Raw genomic sequence first — 20781 nt, 5'->3', positions numbered from 1 at the left:
CTACATCACTGACCCCTCTGGGCCTCAGTTTCCCCATCTGCAGGGCCCTGTACCCCACAGCCCCAGTGACTGCACTGATGCTCAGAGGTTACCCGGAATGTGCTTGCTCCAAGGAAAGGCCCACGTCTCATCCCATCTGCACCTGTGGGAAGGGAGCCCCAGTGCCAGCGCCAGTGCCAGTGGGCAGGGAGGCTCAGCAAGGCTGGAAGGGATGTGGTGAGAACAGCTACAGAGGGCCGGGGCGCTTCCTCCCTGGAGCCCTCCTGGCTTTATCTTCGAAGCCCAGAGATTCTGTGTTCCCTGTGACCTTGGTCACATGACTTCACATCTCTGAGACGGTTGCTCAGGTAGAAAGTGGGATGCACACACCTGTTTTCTCAGACTGTTGTAAAGAATTGGGATCAGACGTCCATGCTGATGCAGCCTCCAGAGCATTCATGGCTGCCCTAGGCCCTTAAGTGCGGGCAGGGACAGGACACAGGAGACTCCTTCCTCCTGGGCCCAGGAGAGCCCAGGCCTGCCCTGTGTGGCCAGCTTCAGGGGAGGAGATGCTGGGTGGGGTCTGGGTGGCAGGGCAGCAGCTCTCCCCCAAGCCCGAGCTTCAGCGGAAATCCTTCTGTCCCCTTTCCAAGCTCAGGGGCAGAAAAGACCCCTAGCCTCACCTCTCCCAGGGGCCTCCCCCAGAGCCCCCGGGTCTCCTGGGAGGCAGGCAACCACCTGTGGGGTTCATGTCTCAGCTGGGATGCTTAGAGAGTGAAAAGGCAGGATCTGGACTGGACAGGTGCTCTTCAGCTCACATCCGACACACTCATCACAAGTTGGAAATGTCACAGGTCAACACGCCTCGAATACACGTATCCCCCTGCCCCGCCCTGGCATGGGGCAGAGCAACACACGGCACTGCCCGGGCTGCAGTGCCAACCCTTGGGATCAGGTAGCTGGCTGGGAGCTGCCAGGGAGCATCACACCACATGTTGCTAGCCTCAGGAATGACCCCAATTCAAAGCCTGTTTTCCACTGCTCAGCGTCTATAACTCGGCACCATCACAAAGTCAAAGACACGTGGAGCTGAAGCACTGTAAGCCAGGGACCACCTGCACAGGTCAGCCCCCCAGCACACACGGTCAGTCCCAGCAAACCGGCACATAGGTCTGCTCCAGCTACGGCACTCTCGTCCTAGCCACAAGCTCACTGCACCTTCTCAGAGGTCAGCTGGACACACGCTGGCCATGGGTCCATTTCACAGATGCAAACCATAACTTCCCAATGTCCCACTGCTGCTGGTGCATTGTGCCCAGGTTCTAATGATCTGAGCCCTAAACCGTCACAACAGCATGGTGGCACTTGGCTGTCTCTTCTCCTTAGCCCAAACATCTCCATTGCACCTCTAACCCAGCAACGGAAGTGCTAGCCCCGAAGGTCCATGGAGCCTGACCCTGGGCCTGGTGTCACCGAGTAACTGACCCTCTGTCCTTCAGTTTCCTCACCTGGTGACCAGGACAGACAGCACCTGTTTCTCCAGACACCCTGCTCAGGACCTGCACATTTCGGGTGCTCAGTAAGTGTTGCAAGATTGGATGGTGGCATAGGTGGCTCAGGGCAGAGCTAGCAGCCCCAAGGCCGATAGATGTTAACTGTGCACCTGCTATGTGCCAGGCCCTGGCCTGCACATTTTCTACGTTCTACCTCCCTGAAATCCTCACGCCACCACTGTAAGGTAATAGTTTTATTCCCATTTTCCAGACAAGCATCAGCGAGGCCACAGGCAAAGACGCAATGGGATGCTGGAGCCCACCGCTGGGCTGCTAGTGTCCACGTGCATGGCCTCTCTCCTGGCCCAGAGAGGGCAGGTCACTTGCCCAAGGTCACGCAGGAGACAGGAGCGGAGGCTGAGGGTTTCCGTCGCCAACCCCCTCCCCACCTGCTCGGGCCCTCCAATCCGCAGCTGTGCGTGCGGGGGCGCGCGCGCATCCCCCTGCTGTCCCACTGACTGTCAGCCGGTCTGTCTGGGTGACTACGCGGGTGCAGCCTGGTACCCCTCCCCAGCCTCGGCGCTTCGCAGAGAGAGAGAGGCAGGGCGTTCGCTGTGCCCGGCCCGCGCCCCACGCCCGCAGTCGCCAGACGGCATTGCCTGCGCCCGCCCAGCTCCAGCCGGTGCGCAGGAGCCGCCGGGGCAAAGGCGCAGCAGCAGCCGGTAGCCAGGCTCTCGCTGCCCGGCTCGCTCTCTGCGCTCCGAGGAAGCCGAGGAAGCCGAGGAAGCCGAGCCGGCGAGCCCTAGCGACCCGCTCTCCAGAATGAAGAAGCTCCAGGGAGCTCACCTCCGCAAGGTAGGGCATGAGGGCGGAGGCGCACCTGAGGGAGGGCAGCAGAAGCCCGCGCCCATGAGTCCCCGAGGAAGGCCGGAGAGGGGGCACCAGAACCCGCTGGGGGCGGGGGAGCGGAGTTGAGGGTCGCCAGGGCACGATTACAGGGAGGGGCGGGGTCACGGTTCCTCCCAGCCCCCATAGCCCGCCCACATTGCTCCTCACCTGGGGTCCAAATGGCACGAGCTGGAGACCCTGCTTTCCTGGGCCAGACCCTGCCAACAGGTGTCTGCAGCCCCAGGTGGTGCTGGGCAGGGCTGGCTGGGGCCGGGCACTCCCCTCTCCCCACCGCCCCCCACATCCTCCAGGGGCTGATCGCTTGGCGAAAGGGGTGCTACAATGGCTGAGCACCAGCCTCGAACTGGATGAATTTGGGGGATCGTGAGTGGAAGCTGGGGGTATCCACCTTGTCCCCACCTGTGTACTCTCAACTGAAGCAGCCCCCACTAGCCTGCAGGGGACCCCTGTTTCCTGCCTGCTCCACCCTGAAGGCCATTGTCACTTCCTCCCCACCCCCTCCTTTTGCCTGGCAGCTTTCGCTTCCCTGCTGAGCCCCCAGGCTGCCCCCCAGCAGGGCTGTAGGAGGCAAAGGTGGGGAGGGAGGCTGGGAGCCCCAAGGATGTGGCAGGTAGAGCTGGAAGACCCAGAGGGGGCTGGGGTGCTGGGCTAGATCTCAGCCTCTCCCCACCTGGCTTGGACTTCCCAGCCAAGTTTAGGTGAGGGAGTGTGAGGAGTGGGAGGACTGGGGGAAGCTTTCTGGTTTTTGGCTTAAAAGTGCCAGCCCTCACCAAGGAGTCTGGGTCTGCAACTTTGGCCAAGTCTGTTCTCTGGTCCGAACCTCCCTTGGTCATCCCCAGTGTGGAGCCCTGAGGCCCCCCGCTGAGTGTGCCTGTGGAAGGGGCCAGAGCGCTGTGGACTAGCAGGGCTGGGGGAAGCCCTCCACAGGAGCTGGGATTTCCTACATACACACACACACACAGAGGGAGAGAGAGAGAGAGAGAGAGAGAGAGAGAGAGAGAGAGAGAGCAAGCTTCCTGCCCTCCAGAAGCAGGGCTAAGTGGACCTTCTTCACTGTGGACATGGTGACTTCTGGGGGCCATCTGTGCGTCTCTTGGGCCCTGTCCCTATTCTTCCCCACCCTCATCTCCCCTCTTTGCTCTCCCTCCCCACAAGAGCCCCTGGCCTACCCTGCTGGGCCACACATTATGTCAATAGCCATGTTCTGTGCTGCAGGGGTGCCAGGCTGCGGGCTTAGCGAGCTGTGTCATTTAATCCCTCAGCAACCTAGGGCCAGCCTGTGGTCCCCACTTTATAAACACAGCAACCGAGGCAAGGACAAGTGAGGCGATTGCTTCCCTGATTGTGAGCTGCTGGAACCAACAGGCTGGGTGGGGCCACCTGTTTCAGGGTCCCCTGGCTTGGTCTCCAGGAGAGGGGGGCAGGGAGCGAGTAGTGCCAGGGACCAGCAGAGGGGCAGCGTCGCTCAGGGATGAGTGTGGGCCCTCGTCTTGCTCTGCCCTTAATGTGCCGCGTGACCTTGGGCTACTCCTTCCTCTCCCTGAAGGAAACCCGGGTTCCTCACCTGCACAATGATGAAGTTGGACTCAGGATTCCCATGGGAGCCCGGCCCCTCTCGTTGCCGCTGCTGTGGGGTGGGTGCAACCTGGCAAGATTAGGCGCGTGCTCCTGCATGACCCTGAGGTGGGGAGGAGGGCTCAGGTGTGGGATCGGCACACCCAGGTGGAAGTGTGAAGTGTCTCATTCAATTCCTAACCCTGCCCCATCCTGGCTGAGCTGGTCTCCTGGGAGTCACCCATAGGAGGGTTGGCAGCTCTGGTGCCCTCCTGATTGGCTTAGCTTTGGCCGACCCCATCCCCTGCTCTTGGAGCAGGAGCAGGCTTCCCTGTGATTGGGGGAGGAGGGGACGAGCAGGCAGCATCCTGCTCTTGGAACTCTTGTCACCATGGAAACAGAGAGCCAGACCCGCTCTGTGAGCAGGGAAAGGGCAGCTTCTCTGGGGGGATCAGAGGAGCCTCATTACCACACCCTCTCGCCAGCTGGCCTGGCTGGGCAGGGGGTCTCAGGGTGACAGCCCTGCCTCACCACCCAGTGCCAGGGGCCAGTGTCAGCTGGCAGCTGCCCATCCCTCCTGGAGCTCACCTGGGAGCCAGAGCTGCAGCCCAGCTGCAGAGACAGCCTTGGGAAATGGGCCATCGGGAGGGAGGGGGGTTGCAGGTTAAGTCTGGGAGCTCTGGCGTGTCCGAGATCCCAGCCGAAGAACTGCCAGGTGCATGTGTGCTTCCGCCCTTGGAGCCTCGTTGCTTTCGAAGTGGCTTTTTCATTCTCTTTTTGTTGTCACTGACACCCGGAATCATGCCAGGCTGTCCCTGTCCCCAGGGGCCAACAGCCAGCCCCAGACAAGTTCACCATGGAGGTCCCTGAGGGTCAGCCCATCATTGTTATCCCATTGCTGTCACCTGAGCCCTCGCCCTTGCCCTGCCCTTCAGCCGGCACCTGCAGGCCTGTAACACAGCAGCCCTCCTCTCCTTTCACCATCTTTACCCCGGCAAAGCCTCCTCTGTCACCCCCTGCTGACACCATCCTAGGGGGAGGCCCTTGGCCAGCTCTGAGCTGCTCCTCAGACGCCACAAGTGTCCCATAGAATGCACAGGTAATCCTGCTCCAGAGACTGTCAGAGCCAGAAACCCACGAGAGATGGTGTGAACCCACCTCTCCCCAGGTCCATCCCGTCCCAGCAGGCTGGTCCCTTGAGAACTGTTTCTTAAAGGAAGTTGGGATGCTCTGTTCCGGTCCTCTTGGGAGAGTCCCTGTGCAGACTGGGCCACTACAGGGTGTGATAAGTCCTGCAGCAAAGAAAAAGCTTTGACTCTGTGTCAACCCAACTGTACCCAAACTTCTTTGACTCAAGAACCCTTTAACAGGGCCGGCGCTGTGGCCTAACAGGTTAAGCCGCCACCTGCAATGTTGGCATCCTATTTGGCTGCCTGTTCGAGTCCCGGCTGCTTTACTTCTCGTTTAGCTCCCTGCTAATGCTCCTGGGAAAGCAGCAGAGGATGGCCCAAGTTCTTGTGGCACCCGTGTGGGAGACCAGAAGAAGCTCCTGGCTCCTAGCTTAAGCCTGGCCCAGCCCTGGCTGTTGCAGCCATTTGGGGAGTAAGCCAGCAGATGAGAGCCCTCTCTCTCTGTATTCTCCCCCTTCTCTCTGTAACTTAGCCTTTCAAGTAAATAAAAAATGAAGCTTTTAAAAAATAGGACCCTTTGTCCCATGGAATACCTATAAATATTCCAAGAGCTATGTTTTTTGGAAAGATTGGTTCATACAGTGCTCCCATTGTTCAGATGGGGAAATTGAGGCCTGAAGTCACACAGTGAATTGGCACAGACCCCGGACCAGAATTGCAGTCTGTGGGCTCTCAGACAAGTGGCATCACAGTTTTCCCCCAGGCAGCAGGGGGTCCTGCTCTCCGAAGCCCCAGATGGTATTTGGGGAATCCGCCTTCTTGCCTCTCCACCCTCCTCTGCCATAGGGTGTGAGTTCCGGAGGCAAGCAGGCCAGGTGTGGCTGCCCTTCCTCCTGCCCCGCTCCTCAGGATCACTTGCTGGGATCAGCTCCCTGCCTTGTCGGCACTCCAGCCGTGTCTTTGGGCTTCCTTCCAGGTGCCAAGCCCAGGCAGCTTGTGGACAAATCAACTTCCATCCCCCAGGGCTAGGATCCCCAGTGGCAGGAGAAGAGCCTCACCTCCCAGCCCCAAGCCCAAAGAGAGAAAGCCCAGTGGGTCTCCCTGCCCACCTGGAGTCGTGCAGACAGCAGCCTCCACTCTCCTGTGCTCTCGTCTCCTCTGGGGATAGCAGGACTGACTTTCCAAGACAGATCAGGCTTCAGTGGCTTCTTCCTGCCCATGGGCCAAAGTTCACAGTCCTCAGTGGGCCTCTTAAGGCCTCCCTCAGGGGCCCTCCCATGCCCTCCAAGCCTTTGCTATGCTAAGGGCCCCTGGCTTCATCCCCTGTCTCCTGCGGCCTCTTTCCCGAACACCCTCCTGTCTGGCCGCCTGCCTCTGGACACGCCTTACCCTGTGTCCACAGCTGAAGCAGAACTCCAGCAGTGGAGGGTGAAGCCCTGGGCTCCAAATCCAGCTCCTCCACAAGGCAACCTGCTACAAGCTCGCTAAGCATGAGGCCTCTTGAGCTTCAGCTCTCCTTGTGACTCAAATGGAGCTTAGATGCGCACCTGCGCACTGAGTTGTGGTTCTGGTTTAGTTTTTGAGAGAGTGAGGGAGCAGGTGAGACAGATCCCATGCACTGGTTCATTCCCCGAATACCCGCAATGGCTAGGACTGGGCTGGGTGAGGTACTCAGTCCAGATCTCCCAAGTGGGTGCAGGACCCAATTCCTCGAGCCTTTATCACTGCCTTCTGGAATCTGTACTAGCAGGAAGCTGGAGTCAGGAGCTGGAGCCAGGTAGCAAACCCAGGTGTTCTGAGGTAGGACATGGGCACCTTAACTGTTAGGCTAAACAACCACCCTTTTCAAATATGTACATATATTTTTTTCAGAGTTGTTTTGAGAATGAAACCAGGCAACATGAATGAAGTGGTGTGGTGAGCACATAGCAAGTGCTTCATAACCAGTAATGGTTACTAGGATCATCATCTTCATCCTTAGGGCCAGCCCTTGGCTTTGACCTCTGTGTCAGCCGAGCTAAGGTCAAGGTAGTCTTCTTAATGCCAACACACCCTGCTGACCCATGGGGGCTCCTGCACATGGCTCGTGCAGCCCAGATACCAGCACTTGTGTTTCCCGTTCAGCCCCGCTCAGTTCCAAATTCTTGTCCAGCCTGGCCTCACCCTTCTCCCTCTCCCCTTCGGTCTCTCTTCCTGGAAGCCCATCACCCCAGACCTGCTGATGACCCCCAGTGACCAGGGGGATGTGGACCTGGACATGGACTTGGCTGCAGACCGGGGAAACTGGACGGGCAAGCTGGACTTCCTGCTCTCCTGCATTGGCTACTGCGTCGGCCTGGGCAACGTGTGGCGGTTCCCCTACCGAGCCTACACCAACGGAGGAGGTGGGGGTGAGGTCCCTCCGGGGGCGCCTGGGGGGAGGGGCAGAGGGAGCTTTCCGTGGCCTTGGCCACTGTCCGTTACCTTGGACACAGTTGGTTGAAAGTGGTTCGCAGTGGCCTGGGCTTATCCTCCTGTCCCTTCCATCACAAGCCCCTCTGCCTTCCCTCTCACGCCCAGATGGCTGCCCACGTGGTTTTCTCCCTCGGGCTGGGCACTTGCCTCCCTCCACCCCCTCCAGAGCCGTGCTCCCTGCATCACTCCCTTTTCAGCATCTTCAGTCCCCTTCCTCCCCAGTTCCTTCCATTCTGACACAAACACACACTCCCCCATCTTTGTCCCTCTCCCCATCAAGCTGCTGTTCTGAGTCTCGTTCCCAGGAGCTAGGGTTGAGCACTTACTGCCTGCCAGCCCTGGGCTGCGTGCCCATCTCGTTCAACCCCGATGACAGCCCTCGTGCAAACGCACCATACAAGTGCTGAGCCAGCCAGGGCTAGGAGAGGCCAAGGGTCTTGGCCGAGGTCGCACAGCGGCAGACCCCACGCCACAGCCCAGACTCTCTTCTCCAGGCCCAGTGTGTTCCCGCCACTATCTCTACCAGAGTTGTTCAGGCAGTGCGCGCGGACGAAGTGAGAGCCGCACAAAGCTAGACGGGGCAGAGAGAGGGTGTGTTTGTGTGACTGGGAAGTGCAGGGTGGAGCCAGCCCGGACCCTCCAGGAACGCGATGTCATCCATGGCTGGCTCCGGGCTCTTTGTCTCTCTGTAGTGACCTCATTTTCTCCCTGCAGTTGGGGTGGGGGTGGCCACAGGCGACTCCCGAGTGACTTCAACCTGGCCTCGGCCTGGCTGAGCAGCCCCAGGGCGGTCCAGCAAGATCTGAATGAATGCGTACAGAGCCGCAGAGAAGGCCTGCGATTGGTGGCTCCGGGCAGGCTGTGGAGGCGGGCGGGAGGGCAGCAGGGGCTGGGCTGCTGGGCCTGGCAGCCGTTCCAGAGCCATATGGCAGTGGGCACTTCTCTGAAGGCGATGCCGATGACTGCCAATATGAGAAGAAAAGGGGAGGGGCTGGGAGGCCCAGGAAACCACAGGTGGCTGTCACCCGATGGGAGGAGGCACAGAGGGACTGGGGAGGGGGAGGGGTGGATTGCAGCTGGATCCCCAAGGGCTGCACCGGTCGCCTTTTCCTGGGGGCAGGAGGTGGGGGAGTCCACTTGTTCCTCCCCACACTCACTCATACCCAGCAGGCGTTTCTCATGCGTCTGCTCTCAGCCTGGCCCTCTTCTGGGCACTGGGGTGACTGAGGTGAGCGGTCCCTGCCAGTGGCCCTTGCTTATCCGCTGTGAAAGAGAAAACAGAGCTGCAGGCTCGGGGTCCCCACCACCATGAGAGGTGCTCCCTCCGACGGGCAGGTGGCATCTGCCGGGGAGGAGGGCTTGCGAGCTGGCCCGCCTGAGACCTCCCCACGGCCTTCCTCCTCCTCGTCCTCGCAGGTGCCTTCCTCGTGCCCTACTTCCTCATGCTGGCCATCTGCGGCATCCCCCTCTTCTTCCTGGAGCTCGCCCTGGGTCAGTTCTCCAGCCTGGGACCCCTGGCCGTGTGGAAAATCAGCCCCCTCTTCAAAGGTGAGGCCTCCGTGGTGGCACACACCCCATCCCACCCCCTCGAGTTCCAGGCAGGCAGGGACGAGAAGCCCAGAGAAGCTCAGAAACGTGGAGCCTGCTGGAGGCCCCACAGCACAGCCTCCCACGCTGCCCCGCAGGTGCTGGCGCGGCCATGCTGCTCATTGTAGGCCTGGTGGCCATCTACTATAACATGATCATCGCCTACGTGCTCTTCTACCTCTTCGCCTCCCTCACCAGCAACCTGCCCTGGGAGCACTGTGGCAACTGGTGGAACACAGACCTCTGCCACGAGCACAGGGGGGCCCAGGACCGCAACGGGGCGCTGCCCCTCAACCTCACCAGCACCGTCAGCCCCAGCGAGGAGTACTGGAGGTCAGGGGGCCTGGGCCGGCAGCTGTCTGGGGGTGTGGGGAGGGGGTGCGGAGACTCTGCAGGGGGGCCCAGAAAGCTGCGTGCAGTGCTGGTCCAAGTGGACCCCACATCCTACCCCCAGCACTTCACCCGACCAGCTGCCTGATCTTGAACTTGGACTTGGCTTCTGCTGCTTTGTCTTTAGCATAGGGATGATGAGCGCGATGATTTCAGAAGGCTGTGGTGAGGTGGGAAGGAAGAGGTGCATACAAATTGTGCGGTCCGTGTAGGGGTTCGTACGTGCTCAGCAAGGACCAGCTGTTGCTGCCAGTGATGGCGACACCCTGGCATCTGTCACGGGGCTGATCGTAGCATCCACCTCTAGGAAGCAGTCCAGCCATTGACGCGGTCATTCACTCGTGAGCAGCAGCTACAGTATCCACAGGCGGAAAGCACTTGGCAGCACGGGGATGTAGATGATCTCAGCTTAGTCTAACAGGAGAGACGAGCCGATCGCAGAGTAAGGGCTGGATGTGAGCATTACCCAAGGCAACGCGGGTGAAATGGTTATCACAGCGCCAGGCGCCCTGTGAGCCCCGGGAATGCTGGGTGTCTGGTGGCCCGGCTAGTCCTCAGCCTGTCCCCTTCCCCACTCGACAGCTCAGAAAACGAGTCCAGAGCTTGCTTAGTAGTGAGTGCTGACATCAAGGACTCCTGATTCCTGATCCTGTTCTGGAATTTTCTCAGGTGGCCTGCCTGGTTCCCGAGTTGGGACTTGGGCTGCCCAGAGAACCTAGATCCGAGAGCCTTATTCCTGCACCTGCAAAGGGCTGCTCTTTGGGATTTTGCCCCCGGTGGGCCCTGTGTCTCCAGCACGCATGCGCTGCGCAGTTCACTCGGTTGCTCAGTTCAAGTCCATCTGCAGTGCCTGCACCCGCTGACGAGCGTGTCTGCAGCTTGCAGCCCAGGAACTTGATGTGACGTCTCCATGGCGATGCCACGGCCCACTGCCTCGGCCTGGGTTGCAGGCAGGAGGCACACAGCACTGGCAAGAGGGCTTAACTGCAGCCAGTTTAGCAAAGGCTCCATCAGTGACCAGCAGTGGGAAGCACTGTTAGTGCCTCTAAACCAAGGAGGCAGGCGAGGGACGAGGGGCGAAGGAAACCGTGGGAGAGGGGATGCCCACCGAGGGCAGTGGCTGCAGAAACGCACAGCCATGGCCAGCCCCCCAATGGGGTGTGTACTTGTGCATGCAAACACCCAGAACCCTCATTCCTCCCACCCTCCAGTCTCCTGCTGTCGCCAAACCCAAGTGGGAGCCCAGGAGGAAGGGAGGCTGGATGCTGGGGCAGGAGAGGCCATCCTCCCAGGAGCAGAGCCTAGGCAGAAGGGTGGAGAGGGCTGGAGCCCTGAACCCTGCTCTACAGAGCAGGGCAGCGGGGGCCACTCCCTCCGGCCTTTGTCTCCCACAGCCGCTATGTCCTCCACATCCAAGGCAGCCAGGGCATCGGCAGTCCCGGGCAGATCCGCTGGAACCTGTGCCTCTGCCTGCTGCTGGCCTGGGTCATCGTCTTCCTGTGCATCCTCAAGGGGGTGAAGTCCTCGGGCAAGGTGAAGTCGGGGTGGCCCTGGAGGCTGGGGGGGGGGTCGGCTGGGGGGGGGCTTCCTGGAGGAGGCAGGCACCTTGGAGGGTTCATCCAGAGTTTGTGGAATTGCTCACATGGGAGAAAGGGTATGATTCAGGGCTCTCGGAGATGTGAGTGACCCGGGTCCAGTTGTCACAGTCTTGGACGCCTGGAGGGTGTGTGTCGGGCACAGCAGGGGCTGCTGGTTCCTTGGATGCTCTCAGGAATCTGCCTCTCTCGGTCTCTGGGCAACGCTCTCTTCTGCACTGGCTTCCTTCTTCACAAGGCTAGCTGCTCTGGGTTCTCTCTCTGCCCAGTTTGCAAATGTCCCGGAATCCGGTCTCCTTGGGTCAGCGGGGCTGAACCGCTGTCTGTGGCTGGGAGGCTGCAGCACTCTGCTCAGCCCAGCCTGGATCACGTGCCTACCCCTGGGGCTGGGGACAGGATCAGTGTCGTTTGGAGAAAGTTGGGGCCCTGTGAGCAGAAGCAGACAGACTGAATACTGGGAGACGAAGCCACGCATGTCCATGTTAGGGGGTGGAGGCACAGGAAGGGCCCTCGGGCTGTCTGGGAGGCGTGCACAAGGAGAGCCACTCAAAGCACAGAACAGGAGAGAGCCATCTGGCGAGGGCTGAGGGGTCCTCGGCGTCACAGCTGGGCAGTGGGCAGGTGGAGGCTGGAATGCACCTGCTGCGGGAGTGGCTGGAGCGGAGGGGGATGAGGGAGGACCACGAGCAGCTGGGGCAGGTCAGGTGTCTGACAGCCGCGTGCAGTGCTTGGTGGGGGGCAGGCATGGAGGAGGAGGTGGCCTGGACCAGAGAGTGGCAAGGGAGGGGCATTTGGGACAGCCTTGGGAAGCAACTGCCGACGACGGGCCAGATGCATGGAGGGAGGACAAAAGAGTGGAGGGAGGAGCATCCTGGACGATGATCCGGGCGTGGAGCACCCCAGGCTGGAGAGGCGAAGGACTGAGCAGGGTCTGGGGCAGAGGTACAGCATGGGAAGCTAGCGTCTCATGCCATGAGCTCCCGTGTGCCGCCCACAGGTGGTGTATTTCACAGCCACGTTCCCCTACCTCATCCTGCTCATGCTGCTAGTCCGTGGAGTCACCCTCCCTGGGGCCTGGAAGGGCATCCGGTTCTATCTCACCCCCCAGTTCCACCACCTGCTGTCTTCCAAGGTGAGACCCTCAGGAGGGCTGGGGCGCAGAGGGAGGAGTCGGCTGGGCCCAGGACAGGCAATCGTGTTCGCTGGGAGGAGTAGGGGCAGGGGCCAGGAGTCCCCCAGTGCTCAGCCCCAGGGCCAGGCTCATTCACTGAGTCCAACCGTCCTTTGACATAGATGCTGTTCTCTTCGTTTTGCAAAGGAAGAACCTGAGGTCCCAAAGGGTTCATGGGAAGCTTAAGGTCGCACGGCCAGGGAGTGTCGGATCCCAGATCCCAAGGGAGACCTTGGTGACAACGCTGACAGCGAGCATGCTGACTCTGTGCAGGCATTTTAAGTCATTATGTCATCTCTCCCACCGCCAGCACGAGGCGGGCACTCTTCCTATCTGCCCTGTTGTGGACCAGGGACCTCTGGTCCAGCAAGGTGGTGGGGCTTGGCCAGCCTGCACAGCTGGACAGCAGCAAGGCTGGGGTCCAATGCCAGGCCCCTCTGACCGACTCCAGGGAGGAAATGAATGGGTCACACAGGCTCATTGTTCACACGAATCCACCGGACAGTGGGCCTCCGGCATTGCTTCCTCCAGAACTGGACCAAGATAGAGACCCCTTTCCAGATGCTGGGTGGGCAGCTGAGGCCCGATGTCCCCTGGGAGCCAGGCTCCGCCTCACTCCGCCTGTCACCTGGGGCCAGCCCTTCCTCTCTGCCCTCCCTCATCCATCCCTGGCACAGGTGTGGATCGAAGCTGCCCTGCAGATCTTCTACTCCCTGGGCGTGGGCTTCGGGGGTCTGCTCACCTTTGCCTCCTACAACACGTTTCACCAGAACATCTACCGGTCAGTGCCCACTGCCTCCAGCCCCTGGTGGCCAGGGAGGGCCTGGCAGTTGAGGGTGCAGCCAGCTCACCATGGCCTGTGATTGGACTTCTCCTGGTAGAGACACCTTCATCGTCACCCTGGGCAACGCTGTCACCAGCATCCTGGCTGGCTTCGCCATCTTCTCCGTGCTGGGCTACATGTCTCAGGAGTTAGGCGTGCCTGTGGACCAAGTAGCCAAAGCAGGTGAGCAGGTGGCCAGGCACTGGGGTGTGGGGTCGAGCTAGGGAGTGTGTGTGTGTGTGTGCGCGCACCTGTGCACATGTGCCTGTCCTCATGGGTGTCTAGGTACCGGCATGCACCAGGCCAGGTGTGTACCTGAATGTACATTAACCTGAGGCTGGAGTTCCTGTATGAGATGGGCTTGTGTCTTGTTTACCCAGTGAATCATGTCCTGTGCTAGATATCTGCGTGGAAGGGACTCAAGTCAGTCCACCCTGCACTAGTGGGTGTGCGTAAGGACCAGGGTTTTTTTTTTTGTTTTGTTTTGTTTTTTAATTTTTGACAGGCAGAGTGGACAGTGAGAGAGAGACAGAGAGAAAGGTCTTCCTTTTTGCCGTTGGTTCACCCTCCAATGGCCACCACGGCTGGCGCGCTGTGGCTGGCACACCACGCTGATCCGATGGCAGGAGCCAGGGGCTTCTCCTGGTCTCCCATGGGGTGCAGGGCCCAAGCACTTGGGCCATCCTCCACTGCACTCCCTGGCCACAGCAGAGAGCTGGCCTGGAAGAGGGGCAACCGGGACAGGATCGGTGCCCCGACCGGGACTAGAACCTGGTGTGCCGGCGCCGCAAGGCGGAGGATTAGCCTAGTGAGCCGCGGCGCCGGCCTAAGACCAGGGGTTTTTAAAACGGCTCATGGAGGGCCGGCGCCGCAGCTCACTTGGCTAATCCTCCGCCTGCGGCGCCAGCACCCCAGGTTCTAGTCCTGGTTGGGGCGCCGGGTACTAGTCTGGGTTGCTCCTCTTCCAGTCCAGCTCTCTGCTGTGGCCCAGGAGGGCAGAGGAGGATGGCCCAAGGGCTTGGGTCCCCGCACCCGCATGGGAGACCAGGAGAAGCACCTGGCTCCTGGCTTCAGATCAGCGCCGGCCGTAGTGGCCATTAGGGGAGTGAACCAATGGAAGGAAGACCTGTCTCTCTCACTGTCTAACTCTGCCTGGCAAAAAATAAATAAAAATAAAACAGAAAGCTCATGGAAAAACGTGTGTTGTAAAGAAGCTGTGTGTGGATTTCAGAATGTTCTACACCAAAACAAGCTGATCTTTTAATTTCTTTCCACAAACTTGTTGAAGCCCTCACGTGTGTCCTGGAGACTAACTGGGCAGAATTACTACAAAAGTATATTCTCAGGGGGTTTGCGTTTTGGTCCTGTGTTGATTTGTGTACTCATTAAGTCTTTCTTGATTAAAGATTACTTACTTATTTGAAGGGCAGAATGACAGAAAGAGATGGAGAGTTCCTCCATCTGCTGGTTCATTCCCCCAAAGGCCGCAACGGCCAGTTGGGCCAGGCCGAAGCCAAGAGCCAGGAACTCCAACCTGGTCTCCCTTGTGAGTGGCATGGACCAGAGTACCTGGGCCATGCTCCTCTATCTTCTGCGGCACGCTAGCCGAGAAAGGAGCCGAATCAGAAACGGAGCATCCAGGACCGGGACCAGCACTGGTGCGGGATGCCAGCATGGCAAGGGGCAGCCTGGCACTGTGTCCCCGCGCTGGCCCCATGAGCTCATTCGCTCTCATCTAGGACCACGTCCTAGAAGTCAAGAAAGCGTCAGAAGCATGCATTCAGCACTAATTTCTGGGTTGCACTAATGGGCGCGTGCAAGTGGACTTGAGTGCATGTGTGTGTGTGTGTGTGTATGTGCGCATGCGTGCATGTGAGGGCCTACGCGTGCCCCACTGCTGACCCCGTGTGCCCCGGGCCTAGGCCCCGGCCTGGCCTTTGTCGTCTACCCACAGGCCATGACCATGCTGCCTCTGTCGCCTTTCTGGTCTTTCCTCTTCTTCTTCATGCTGCTGACTCTAGGCCTGGACAGCCAGGTGAGCCCTGGCTGTGGCAGTGGGCGGGGTCTCTGGGGGGAGGGGCAGAATGCTGACTCCCAGCCTCCGGCCCTCTCCAGTTTGCCTTTCTGGAGACGATCGTGACAGCGGTGACGGATGAGTTCCCGTACTACCTACGGCCCAAGAAGGCCGTGTTCTCAGGGCTCATCTGCGTGGCCATGTACCTGATGGGGCTGATCCTCACCACGGACGTGAGTGGCGCTGCAGGGAGGACGTGGGCCACGTGGGGTGAGGCATTCGGCCCCAGCAGCGGCTCTGCCGCCTGTTCCCTACCCTGGGCCCTGTCTCCTGAAGGGGGTGAATAGGGTGGGAGCCTCACTCCTGCGCTTGCTGAGTGGTCTCAGACTTGCCCACCCAGGGCCTGATTTTCGCATCAGTAACAGGGCTAGCAGGATGCGGGCTGTAGACTCAGAGGAGAAGGTGCCCGTGCAGGGCGAGGCAGGTTAGGCAGACGTGGCGCCGACGTGGTGAGCTGCGGGGACCCCAGCATCGCCGTTTGTGTTGCAGGGGGGCATGTACTGGCTGGTCCTCCTGGACGACTACAGCGCCAGCTTCGGGCTCATGGTGGTGGTGATCACCACGTGCCTTGCCGTCACCAGGGTGTATGGTGAGAAGGGCTTGGGTGGCAGTTGAGGCTCCCCACGGTGGGAGACTGGGGGCCGACCCTGCAGCCCCCCTGCACCTGCGTTCCAGGTGGGGGCACTTGGGGCGCAGGAGGGGCTGTGCGGGGGCTGCGGGTGGGCCATTCCTCCTCCTTGCCCTGTGCAGGCATCCAGAGGTTCTGCCGGGACATCCACATGATGCTGGGCTTCAAGCCGGGCCTCTACTTCAGGGCCTGTTGGCTGCTCCTGTCCCCAGCCACGCTCCTGGTAATGGCCGTGGGAGGGAGGGGTGCTGACCGGGGCTGGGATTGACAGCAGGAGTCCCTCCTGGGCGCCAGGATCCTGGTCTACCTCGGTCTCCCCGATGTCCCAGGTTCCACAGCAGCACTGGGCCCAGCTCTGCTGGGTTTGGTTGGCGAAGTGGGTGGGGGTTCCCCAGTCCTCAGGGCCTGGTTCTTGGGGTTGGAGCTGGGGTTGGGTCAACATGGAACGGGGCTGCTAGCCGAGACCCGCAGAGGCCGCTGGGCACCTCGGGCTCTGGGACAGCTCAGCATGCTGGGGTGGGGCACTCCGGGCTGGGTACTCGGGGCCCACCATGGTGCCCCAAGTCCCTGTCCCCCCATGTGGCAGGCCTTGCTGGTGTACAGCATTGTCAAGTACCAGCCTTCCGAGTACGGCAGCTACCGCTTCCCCGCCTGGGCCGAGCTCCTGGGCATCCTGATGGGCCTGCTGTCCTGCCTCATGATCCCAGCCGGCATGCTGGTGGCCGTGCTGCGAGAGGAGGGCTCGCTCTGGGAGGTGAGCCAGCCCCCGCCCCCGCCCAGCCCCCGCTGCCTGGGTTCAGGTCCCAGGCCTCCACTTCCCACCAGCATGACCTTGGCCATGGAACCGTCTCTGAGACCCAAGGGGTAGTTACTATCTGTAGGCATGGAGCATAGAAGCAATAGCACTTCACAAGGGAACCCAAAACCCAAAACCCGGAAGACAGGAATAGAGTGGTGCCGTGGGGGTCCGGGCAGACCTCCAAGGAAGCACCGGACCTGGCCGCATGGACAGGGAGAAGGGTGCTCCAGGCAGAAGGGCAACAGGTGCCAAGGCCCTGAGGCAGGGGGCACTCGTGTCTGAGACCAGCCAGGAGGCCTCCGTGCCTGGAGCAGAGGGAAGGTGGCAGGAGCCAAGAGAGGGAGAGAGGCCAGGCCGTGGAGGCCATGGTCAAGGCTCTGGGTCCCATTCTGAGCCAGAGAAGCCACTGGCAGTCCCTGAGCGGTGGGAAGTGCGCCCCTAGCACATGGGAAGCAGTGCCACCGTGCACCGAGGCTGCCCTGTCACCACCCGAGACCCTGCCCACTGCGGGCCTCACCTCCTGTCAGCCGATTCGTTTCCTTAGGGCTGGGGAGCGCTTCTCCCTGGTGGGGCAGGCAGAGGCCCTGGAGTGCGGTCTGAGGAAGGAGGAAGTCGGGACTGTCCAGGCTGAGTCATCATTAGTCAGCTCCCTCCTTCCACGCAGCTGGGACTCCGAGAGGACAAGGTCACTGTCAGAACGAGGCAGGAGGTCAGGGCTGGGAGGGACCAGAAGGGCGGCTGCAGTCCGGCTTCAGACCCCTGGGTCCACGGCTCTTTCCCAAGAGCCCCTGCCTCCGTAGCGCCAAGTAGTTAACCCCAGAGCAGTTTCTGGAGGCCTGCCACCCATCCACATGACAGCCTCCGTTCCCAGGACCCTTACCGCAACCTAGGAGGGACAGGGAGGCGGAGCACACAGAGCTCCGGTTACCACCCAAAGGCCACGGTGTGTGCGTGGCAGGGCAGGATTTGCACAGAGATGCAGGCAGTGCTCCCTGGGGGACGTCCTGGGGTTGCTGCAAGGACTCTGCCAGCTCAGTTCCCCGCCGGGCACGGTAGGCGCTCCCTGACCGCCGCCGCTTTGCCCTCCGCCCTCGCCTGTGCAGCGGCTCCAGCAGGCCAGCCGGCCGGCCATGGACTGGGGCCCATCGCTGGAGGAGAACCGGACAGGCATGTATGTGGCCACGCTGGCCGGGAGCCAGTCACCCAAGCCGCTGATGGTGCACATGCGCAAGTACGGCGGCGTCACCAGCTTCGAGAACACGGCCATCGAGGTGGACCGCGAGATTGCTGAAGAGGAGGAGGAGTCTGTAATGTGAGGCAGGAGGCAGACGGACAGGAGGCCCTGCTGGGAGCCCTCGAAGGGCGACCCTGCCCTCTGAGGTTGTGAGAGGGTGGGAGGTCACTGCAGTGGTGCCAGTCCCCCCATCAAGTCCCCGCTGCAGCGCTGCCCCATCAGGTCCCCTACATACGCACACACGCACGTGCACCCGTGCAGAGCTGGGGATGACCCAGCTCAGCCCCCACCCTGCAGACAGACACACTGAGGCCAGGAGCGAGGCGCTGGCCCAAGGTCACATGGTACAGGGGATGTGACCCAGGCCTCCTGACCACCAGCCCTCTTTCCCATGGGACAGCTCATCTCTGTCCAGGCCTGCCCCTCCCTCTCTTGGGAGCCCATGCCCGCACACCCAGGTGTCGGGGGTTGGTCAGTTAAGTGGGAAGAAAGAACCCATAGCCTCCTGTGTGCAGGCCCGGTTTCTTGAAAGAGGCGGGGGCTGGGGGCCCTGGAGGATGGGGAAGGCCTGAAGACAGAGCAGGAGGAGGGCAGGCTGAGGCGCCTCCGGGCAGGAGCTGCCAGCGGAGCCAGGAGGAGGCCGAGCTGTCTGGGGCGGACACGGCCATGTCAGGAGGAAGAACTGTGGGTGGGCGGGCCAGGGGTGCTGGGGTGGGTGGGGACTTGCATGGGAGTAGGGTCCAAGCAGGAGGACCGGGGGCACAGGGTGGAGGTGGGAGGCCTGCGGAGGGCAGACAGGAGGTATAAACGGCCTGGGTAGGGTGCTACGGTTGGGGTATGGAAGAAAGGAGAAGGGCCCATACCTTCAGCCCTGTACCAGGGCTCGGCTGTGGAGGTGGCCTTAGGAGTCGCAGCCAGGCCCCAGGCCCCCTCTGCTCCTTCCTCCCAGCCTTCGCTGTCTCCTCCAGCTCTGGCACTGCTGGGAAGTTGGCTTTGACCATGAGTGACCAGGGCAACCAAGGGACTTGGAGATGGCCCCGCATCCTGCTCCGGAGCACGGGTCCTGGAGCCCATGAGAGGGCAGAGGCAGAGAGGCAGCCCGCAGTGACCGGGGGCGGGTGCAGGTGTACCTAATCGGGGCTCCCGCACGCGGCCCTCCCCACAGGGCAGGGCGCCCTCGTGCAGCTGCAGCCGGGCCCGGGGCCCTGGCTCTCTCCTGGCGCCACCCCAACCCATCTGTCCTGTGTTGGTTGATTGTTAATAAAACCAAATGAGGTCATCCTCCGGATCCTGACTCCTTACAACCGAGAGCAAGAAGCGGCTGCACGGGGCACCAACAGTTTGCCTGGACAGGTGAGGCTGCTGGGGCTCAGCTGCCTCCTGTTGTGGTGTGCTCCTTGCTTCTCACACCTGCTGTGGGTTTCCCTAAGGCAGCGTGGTGGTGGTGGTGGTGGTTGGAGATGTAGGGGAAGGCACTCGCTCAAGGCTACCTAGCCAAGGCAGGCAGGCAGAGTTGTGTGGGGAACATCCCCATCCCCTACAGGGGCCCCTGCTGGCTCCAGCTCCCTCCGTCTGGGAAGCAGGTGAGGGCTGGAGCTCCAAGTCCAAGGTTGGGAGGAGCCAAGAGTTTCCCAGGCCTGCAGAATTTCCGGGTTCCACCCACCCCCTCCTGGCAGGGCCTTGTCATATAAAAGAGTCCCAGGGCCTTTCAAATGCGAGGCCCGGGTGTTTGCAAAGGCTTTGATTGGGGGTGGGAAGGAAGGGCGGCATATTGAGATATTAATAAATTCCCCCTGACAAAGGCCATGCCCCCTGCAGCCCTCTGTGTGGGGATCTGGGTGACAGAAAGGCTTGTCTGCGGACGGCTGTGGCTGGAAGAATGGCCTCCCCGGCTCAGGTGCTGCCCCCTACTGGCTGGCAGGTCCCTGGCACTGGGCCTGCTCCCAGCATCCTGCGTGGGAGGAGGCGCCCTGGGCCCCAGCACTGGCCAGCCCCCCAAGTCCCAAGTGGGAGGCTAGAGGGGCCTCGGGGTCTGCACCCTGCCTCTGTTCCTGTGCCCCCACCCGCACCCCACCCTGCCCTGGACCGTGGACCCGTGCTGTCCTCGCTGGCCCTGTCTTCCAGTCTTTGCTTCCTCCGTTTCCACTGCTCGCAGACAACACGTCCTGCAGCGCCAGCCCCCTCCTCCCTCAGCGGGGAGCAGAGCGGTGGGTGGTGAGCAGGGCAGCTGACCCTCTGGGAGTGCGGTGGGGACTGCGGAGCAGGGGAGAGGAGAGCACGCCTGACTTCAGAGACTCGGATCCAGGTGCCAGATCCCCTGGCTTGGGAAGAGCAGCCGGAAGTCTGAAGGTTTACGAGAAATTTCCCAGTTTGAAATGTGGGCGACTGATTCAAAAGATGTGAAATGGGTGGAGCGCACAGCCCAGTGGGCTGAGCCTCTGACTGGGACGTCCACACCAGGGTGCTGGGAGCGAGCCCCACCTCCTCTGCTGATCCAGCTTCCTGCTCATGTGCGCCCTGGGACGCAGCAGGGTGTGGCTCACGTACTTGGGTCCCTGCCACCCACGTGGGAGACCCAGATGGAGCTCCTGGCTCCTGCCTTCAGCTTGGTCAAACCCCTGGCTGTTGCAGGCATTTGGGGGATGAACCAGTGGATGGAAGACCTACCTCTCTCTCTCTCTCTCTGCCTCTCTTTTTCTGTCATTTTGCCTTTCAAGTAAATCAATCCTAAAAATAAGAAAACAGGAAGCAGTGGGACTCAGGACCTGTGCCCTCCCTGTGCTGGCCGGCTACTCTGCAGACATGGGGTTGAGCAGCGAGCGGCCCTGGGAGGCAGGGGTGCCATGGAGGTGCCCAGGGCCCTGCAGTCCTAGGTGTTCCTGCCGCGAGGGTCTGAATCTGCAGTCACTTCCAACAAACATGGCGAGCAGGGGGAGGGCTCCTCTTCACACCACTGGGGGG

General features: G+C 61.1%; 1 protein-coding gene and 1 long non-coding RNA gene across 2 annotated transcripts; one reads left to right on the top strand and one right to left on the bottom strand.

Annotated features, from left to right (window-relative positions):
* Positions 1-2293: 2293 nt before the first annotated feature.
* Positions 2294-17389, bottom strand: LOC133757917 (uncharacterized). The gene is made up of 3 exons (XR_009865747.1): positions 17104-17389; positions 6175-13244; positions 2294-5227 (listed from the first exon to the last, which is right to left on the bottom strand). It is a non-coding gene; the product is annotated as an uncharacterized LOC133757917 (long non-coding RNA).
* Positions 2295-17902, top strand: SLC6A7 (solute carrier family 6 member 7). Its single transcript, XM_062188853.1, has 14 exons — positions 2295-2327; positions 7266-7449; positions 8936-9067; positions 9205-9439; positions 10891-11029; positions 12089-12223; positions 12940-13043; positions 13144-13268; positions 15008-15120; positions 15201-15332; positions 15649-15748; positions 15910-16010; positions 16374-16541; positions 17690-17902. The coding sequence occupies exons 1-14, from the start codon at positions 2295-2297 to the stop codon at positions 17900-17902; spliced, it is 1914 nt and encodes a 637-aa protein (XP_062044837.1).
* The last annotated feature ends 2879 nt before the right edge of the window (positions 17903-20781 follow it).

The sequence above is a fragment of the Lepus europaeus genome, chromosome 4 (assembly GCF_033115175.1).
Source record: "Lepus europaeus isolate LE1 chromosome 4, mLepTim1.pri, whole genome shotgun sequence".
NCBI lineage: Eukaryota > Metazoa > Chordata > Mammalia > Lagomorpha > Leporidae > Lepus > Lepus europaeus.
The sequence above is the reverse complement of the archived record's forward strand: the minus strand, read 5'-3'. Positions and strand labels throughout refer to the sequence as shown.